Source organism: Phytophthora infestans, genomic scaffold (genome assembly GCF_000142945.1).
Source record: "Phytophthora infestans T30-4 supercont1.30 genomic scaffold, whole genome shotgun sequence".
In the NCBI taxonomy this organism is placed as follows: Eukaryota; Oomycota; class Peronosporomycetes; order Peronosporales; family Peronosporaceae; genus Phytophthora; species Phytophthora infestans.
In genome coordinates, this window is record NW_003303729.1 from 684891 (window position 1) to 692698 (window position 7808).

Consider the following 7808-nt stretch of genomic DNA (forward strand, 5'->3'; position numbering starts at 1 on the left):
CGTGAGCGCGTTGCAGACCGGTACGCCGGGATGCAGTACATGCATAGACACGCGTAGGATTGTAGGTTGGATCGGTAGTACTGGTATTGCCAGTGTCTTGGGCTGTGGCAATGACGTCTGGCACTGGACACTGGCAGGCCGTAGCAAGTAGCATCTCACAGTAGCAGGATAGCATCTCACATGATCTGGGCCAATATCCTGACGGACATCAGTGTCTTCTAGCGATGGGGTTCAAAGAGCTTCAGCAAGGAGACGAAACGCAACCTCGAACCGTCTTCGTTCTGAAGGTAAATTTGTAACATTGACGTGTAACAATTGCTCCGGCGTTGCTAACGTAGATACCATTACAGGAATCGAATTTATTTGAAGATTTAAATGAGTGGAGCTCTTGGTGTGATGAGCTCAAGGAGCTGCAAAGTCTGGCGGAATCAAGCTATAGAAGAGGATCTTTTAGCGTAAAAGCAAGCGTTCTGACTCTTTACCTTGGCTTGATACACGGGGTGGGCCACGTTTGTCAATACAGTGGCAAATTCCTCCAGCGACAGACTCTCTTATCATTCAATCGCAGTGCAGCGAGCGCTTGAGCGCGTCAATCCCGCACAAAACAGAGAGTCTTGAGATGGCAATTGTCACGCTAGGGCGTCCTCCTGCATATGCTACCTGGTTTACTTCGATGATAGGTATCGGGAAAACCCGGGCCCTGGCGGAAGCAAGACCATTATCATACGCATCAGTGCGAACCTGGGCTCTCCCATAGAACACGCCCGTTTTTAAGATATAATTTTCTAAATTAAAGAGCACCTAATTTGACGAACTAGATTTATTCATTTCTAATTAGCTGACTTGGGTGGTGCGTCCGCTTGCGATCTCATGGCGGCGTCGCGACCTGGACCTGTCTTTGGCGCTGCGCTCGATGGTATTCGTGAGCGAGACGGTATCGTTGCCGCCGAGGCAGTTGGTGTCTGTGGCTTTGGATCGCGCGTCTACGTTGCTGGTCGGCGCTCTGGGCGTGCAGAGCGTGAGCATGGCTAGCCTGGCAGTTCCTCGTTGGAGCGACTTCGTGCTGCTGCACCGCGTGAAGAACGGTGGTGAATGGCAAGTGTCGGGCGAGTTGCAGTCGAGCGATGCGAGGTGGCTGAAGACTGCGGAGGTGGTTCTGGCGCCGCGCACGGCCAAGTCTCAGGCTGTGACGGTGTGGACGAACGTGACACTGGTGGACGCGGTGTCGTCGCAATCCGTGGTGGTGGAGGTCTCTCACTTGGTCCGGAGCATACCGGACCCTCGGTCTCTGGTGTCGACTGCACTGCTGCAGCCGATCGTGGTGGAGAACCGGGAGGACGAGCCTGCGTTGGTTTCGATGGCGGACTTGGGCGCGTTGGTCCGCCAACGCGACTGCAAAATGAGTTAAACTGTGTGGTAGTGGGGGCCGTAGCGGGCGTATTTTCAATTCGTATACTAAAACGAAGTGTAGTGGCTACGGGGTAGTGTTCAATTGGGCGGGAAAGCGGGCTTGTTTCCTGGTGAGTATCGCGCCAAATCAATAAGTGCCAATAATGTGGTACACACATGTAGCATTGTTTGTTCAGATTTAATTTTATTTTCAGATTTAGAATTAATCTGTCAGATTTAGAAAAGCGGGTGTGTTCTATGGGAGAGCCCAGCCAACTAATCCTGCGACAACAGAGGGTGTGCGTACCCCCGAAGGCGGCTCATCTCAAAGGGATTTACTATCAAACGCAACGCGCTGCTAACCAGCTACAGGTGATGTCGTGGACGCATCGCTACCGAGAATACAGCAAAATGGCAGACAAGCTGGTCAATATGGCCATGGATGCATGCTTCAGCGTGCAAGTGCTCTTCTCCGACGAGAGTTGTTCCAGCGTCAAATGGACAGAGCCTTCGATACGCGTCAATGACGGTGGTCACTGGCTGAGTAGGAGCTTCATCGAGAGCATCTCCAGGTTCGGTGCCTCATCATCTTAGGGCACGAGACGCAGGGGTACTCCGGTACTTCAAGAACGACGGTTGGGCTGAGACGCTCGTCATAGGATTATTCTCACTCAGATCCGCAGCAAAGCTCGAGCTGAAAACACAGGCAATCCACGTACACACAAATACGAACTTCCTATTAATTTCTAGTGCAGCTTGCTCTTCTTCTGAGTGAGCTGTTCTCAGACGTCGTGTTCGAGACTAACCCGCTATGAAAAACATGCCTAGAGACAGGAGTCACCATCTCTCAGTAGCACCGAGTTACTCTTCGTTCCCGAGCCTTGTCTTTCGTGGATGCAACGTTCGTCTCTCTCACTTGGGCTTCAGCGATAACGAGCACAACCATAGTCAATTCTCAACACGGGCCCCTCCAAAGTCGGAGCCCTTAACCCTATTGCCGCCGAAAAATTACTTGGATATTGTATGGTAAATATCCCACAGTAAAATGTATAGCATGCATATATGCTGGGTATTACTCGGCACCGCGCAGCATATTATATCATATTGCTTGGGTTTACCGATAACTATTGTAATTATTGTTGTTAACCCAAGTAATATGCTTGATTTTCCGCAAAACACATAATTCGCACATAATAGCTCACATTTTGGTTAAGTAAAAAGTGTAGAACCAAGCATATTGCAGGGTAGTGCCTTCAACGTTACGTGTTATCGCTGTAGATAACGTTAAAAAAAAATCCGGTCTCGTTAAAAGACTTCGCAAGTATACCACTATCAGCGCCTCTTCGATTCCGCCGATCAGTGCGGAAGTGGGGTAAGAAAATTCACCAGTTCTAGCCGCGAGATAAAAAAGGCAGCTAATGTACTGCGTAGCTCCAACATACGCAAGAGCATGGCGTATGTGCTAATCCAACGAGTAGTACAGTCGGTTTTAGGAAGAAGTTTTTAACTTTGAAGGCTTTTCAGGCAATCGGATCCCTTTGCCGAACGACTAAAGAACACTGCAAGCTTGCGAAACTTTTCAACAGCTCCACGTAACTTATCCAATCTGACTGAGAAGATTCACAAGACTCTGCGATAAACCTGTCCACTTCTCCGCAAGCCTCCTGTTCGAGCGCATCATCTTATTTACCATCCGTCTTTGCTGCCGCTAGCATCTCGTTGTATGTTCTGTCAGATTTTTTCTTGACAATACCAGAGCCAACGATTAAGTGCAAGCAATGAGCTAATCATGACATCGAGTCGAGATGGAGCAAGCCACAGGCTTTAACGTCTGGTGGGGCGCCATCGCGCAAAAATTAGACACACTTACTAGCCGGTAGACCCAATTCCAGCGTGCTTTTCTTCAATGAGTCTACAATGTTGTAAGTATCGTGCTTTCCCGGCAGCAGCTTCACTTCGAGTATCCAACTGCGCATTTTGAACAACGTGTCGAGATAGTGCAGCGTAAGGCATATAAACTTGAGCTTGCTTCTGGATGTCCAAATATCACCTGACGCAGAGTAATAATGGCATTCAGCAGCGAATTTCTCCTTTAAGTTTCGCGAAGTTCAGCGGCTATTACTTCCAACACGTTCGTGGGTCTTCCATGGTTTGATGACATTAGCCCGGCCGCACACTGAGTTGAGGTATCGTGGGTACTTGCAAAAGTATTTGTCGCTAGTGATCGAAAACGGACGCATTGACTTAGCAACCCAGATCCAAGCTAGATCATCAGCCCTTGATTGCTCCTCCACTGTTGCTGCTTCTTGGTAGCCCGACATTGTAGGCATTGTTTTTTTGCTTTGTGTGCACCAAAATCTGGGTTTTGTTTCTCCGACGAGATTCTCCTTCTTCTGTTGCTTGTTTGAGCTCCTTAAGATGGCGTGTCTTCATGTGTTTGGTTACATGCGCTGTACTGTACTTTTCAAACGCAATGCTATCAAGTCCACGACGAATCTTGTTCAACATGCACAAAATGGGTAAGCCGCAAAACTGGCGTTTCATCCAGCTTGTTTGCCAGGATGACTGTAGCCACATACATATAGACGACTTGCGCTCTGAACATGCCAGGTGCGCCATTTGCAATAAATGCGGCGTTGAGGCCAACACTGAATGAGATGACACATTTCTACCACCACGTTGCACACTGCTCGTATCCTGCTACGGCGTCTTGATCAAGAGCTGTTTAGTGATTTGTGGCAACGTCCACGCTGAGAGCTGCTGGGAGTATTGTCACTGTGACCACGGCCGGAATTACTAGGTGTTTAATTTGAGTGTGGGCGCTGAACACTGTCCATACCCCTTTGACGCGTTGCACTGGCGGGAGGCTTTTCAACATGCTTGCGGCGAGCACTAGCCGTAGTATCAACATCCCGATTGCGCAAACTTGATCCGCGCTGCGGCGTACTTGTTTGTTTTGCTGGAGTATCTGCTGGTGAAGTAGCTTCACATACTTCGTGACCACTAGGACCCACAAACAGGCGTTTATAGGGTCCTACAAGACCGCGAGAATCAAGACGCTTGCGTGTCGGACGTTTCGCAGCTTCTTCATCACGACAAGGTCTATTCATGGGGGTTACTTCAGCAACAACGTCGTGATCGTGTCTTGTTAGAGTCCCGGAACAGATCCCAGTCTGCCGAGCGTCCGTATCGTCGGCGCCATCAAGGTAAGACGGGTACGAATTGACGGACTACTTGATTATAACTCGTTAAATGATCGGCTGGGCGGCTGACCGCGCAGCGCAAACGTGTGCACTACTGAACCCATCGCTCTATGATCATCCTGAGCTCGAAGTACTTCTTCGGGACGGTCATCGGCTGCGGAAGACATTCCCTGAGACCACATCATTGAAATCGGCGGCAGAAATGGATCCATAGCTGCTCTAGTACTCGAATGGCGAATCTTTTGCGCGATCGTAAGTGTTGACTCGACAAATCTGCCAACGGCTGAGGATTGGCTGACGATTCGGTGCTTAGTCGCCTTACTTGAGCCTTTCGCCAAAGCTACCGATGGTTTGGGAGGACAGAAGTACCCTACATTAGTAATTGCGGTTCCAGTACTTCGGCCAATCGAGAGGAACCTAAACAACACCAATATTTTTGATCCGATCATTCGATCTGTTGCCAACGAAGAATTTGGTACTTGAGTGGAGACATTGATGCATTCAGTCAGAAACACGTACATTGAGCTCTTTTCCAAGCGGTTTAAGAATAGCTTACCGCCGGAGCTGCTGTGGATTTCCGCGCTGGATCCAAGGTCAGCCGAGCTGAAACTCTTAAGTCATGGCGAATCTAAAGTTGCTGCATCTCGATTCAAAGATGCCGTTTTGGTGATTGCAAAAGCGATGAATACAAACAAACCCGGCGACAACTAGGCTGCGCAGGTAGAAAACTATTTAATACCCCAGTCCGATACAACGAGGCAAATTATTGCTTGGCTAACAGACGTATTTAGTGGTGGGATGGACGAGTATGTGGAAGAACCGATCAGTGTTGCCGATGATATGCTGAAAGACGAGTGCGAGTCTCAGGTCCGGCAATATTTAAGAGATGCACATGGAATTCCCGTTACTACTGATGCATTAGACTGGTGGGCAAAACGACGAACTAAATAGCCGTTCGTGGGGGCTTTGGCTAGGAAGTGGATCGGGTGTATAGCAGTCCGATCGTGATATTTTTAGAAAGCGGAAATGTAGTCACCACGCGACGCTGTTCGTTAGCCTCCGATATTATTCGTGATACTTTGTTTGTCAGCGAAAACTACGAAGAGAACGATGACAACGTTTCCAGTGAGCAAAGTGATAGCAGTGACGAGGAAGGCAGGTAACATTCCGGTATATTGTTACATGAACGAAAACCAAAGTGAATTTTACGCAGTAGTTCGAAAATACATCATTACCGTCAGTGTTATCACCTGTCCCCGCCTCACTAATATAAACTGTCAGGTAAAACTCACCATCGATTGGGTCGGAAGTGATCAAACTGAAGAAAGAGCTGCTGGTAGCTGTTGAGCTTGTTAGTTTTTCCAGCAGAAAAAGATTACGAAGATACCTTACACTGATCTCTGCTGGTGCTTGTTGCGTCAGGGCCAGAGCGAGAGGTGCTCGCTAGCCGGGTTTCTGGACTTACGTGCCCCAGAGCGCCGACGCGGATACCGATATTGGCTAGAATGCCGTCCGCGGCGGTGATGCAGCCTTCTTACTGACCATCTCGAAGTATTTGGAGCTGTCTGGGTTGCTGTCGAGTGCTTCTGGAGGAGGAATTGAAGCCTGCAAAACAGCAAATTAGCCGAGCAAGGAAGAATAATCATGATACAGTCCCTAGCTGCCAGTCTAGACGTATCCGCGACGTGGAGACTGTCTAGCCTCGGACCCGAGAATTGTATACGGATGCCTGCTCAGTAGCAGTTGTCGCCGTGGCTTAGGATGCACAAGGCGTAGCCGGTGTACGTGGACGCGTGAAGCACGAGTCCTTCGTGACTGGTCAACTACGCTATGTTAACCAATCCGGATGGATAATTTATTTAACCAATCAAAACACATATCGCTATCTCATCGCTATCGCTTCGGAAAACCCCAGATAACGTTACACAATCGTCGCGGGGGTAGCGGTGAACGTTAAAAGCACTTGCAATGCAGGGTTTTAGATGCAACGGCAGCAATAGGGTTAGCCCTATTACTGGTGGTTATTAAACTGCCAACCACTGCCGATGGCAGTTTCGTGTCCATTCCGATTTGCGACCGATACTTGGACAGGCTATTTCGTGGCAAAACCTTCGTAACCATATCAGCGGGATTGTCATTGCCGTCCGTTTTGCACACATGACAAGCTTTTTTCTCGCTTGATCATGTACTTAATGTTATCGCAGCTCTATGTGACGTGTTTTGAGTCTATAAGCTGGAGCCGTCGCGAGTGCAATCGCTGCACTGTTGTCATTAGCTTGATTGCATTATCAACCTGCGGCAGTACTTCGTCCAACATATTCATAATCTCACGGCCTTCCATGGTTGCCTCGTAAGCGGCTACATACTCTGCTTCTGCAGTCGACTGAGCCGTGAGTGTTTGCCGTCGAGCCGCCATGCTATGCCACCTCCTCTGTAGTGGGCCACGCCATTACATAAGTAGGTAGATTTATATTACAAAAGTAGGTGCAGCAGCACATGGCTAGCGTGTGCTGAACTGCCGTCATCCTATTGGTTGATATATGGGGAGCCAGACCCATTATCAGCCAATAAGGGTTTGACGTGTATTTGAGTGGTCAGGGCAAGCTGCCCTGGACCTAAATAAAAACAGAGTTGATTTTCCTTCAGACTAAGCACTTGGTTTCACTATCGCGGAACTTGCACGCTTCCTCATTATTACGTGTAAGCTAGTAACGGACACTCTAGGCCCGTTACACCTGGTAGCACTTTGTAGTCCTTCCCATGACCAAGTTCACAATGAGCCAAGGCCAGACGTCTGAAGCTTCAGGGCCAACCCTGGAGCATGCTGCTTTCCCTCATCTCACTCGTGTCGAGTGGAAAGCCTTTCACCGCCTTGCGGCGGTGTCCGGTGAGGCTGTTGTCGCGTCGCTGCTGAGCTCAGCGACTCCCGATCAACAACGTCAAGCAGCTCAAGAGTTCATGGAACGCGAGCTCGCCGACGCGAATCGGCGAGCGACAACTCCCTCGCGTTCCTCGAGGAATGACATCGTCAAGTTGGAAACGTCAGCCTACTCCGGTGAAGGAGCGAATCGCCTTCCGTTGAATCGCTGGTTTCGCGAAGTCGACATCGCTATCGCCTCGAGGATGATCGAGGCGCAAGGAGCGAAAGTTAACTTCTTACTTTCCCGACTGGCCGGGAAAGCCAAGGAGTGGGCACTCGGCAAACTGGTCGTAAAC

The 7808-nt window shown here is 49.4% G+C and overlaps 1 protein-coding gene across 1 annotated transcript; it reads left to right on the forward strand.

The window, feature by feature from the left end:
* Positions 1-224: 224 nt before the first annotated feature.
* PITG_13802 (uncharacterized protein) lies at positions 225-1408 on the forward strand (the record flags this gene model as incomplete). Its single annotated transcript, XM_002899443.1, has 2 exons — positions 225-287; positions 839-1408. The coding sequence occupies 2 exons, from the start codon at positions 225-227 to the stop codon at positions 1406-1408; spliced, it is 633 nt and encodes a 210-aa protein (XP_002899489.1).
* Positions 1409-7808: the final 6400 nt, after the last annotated feature.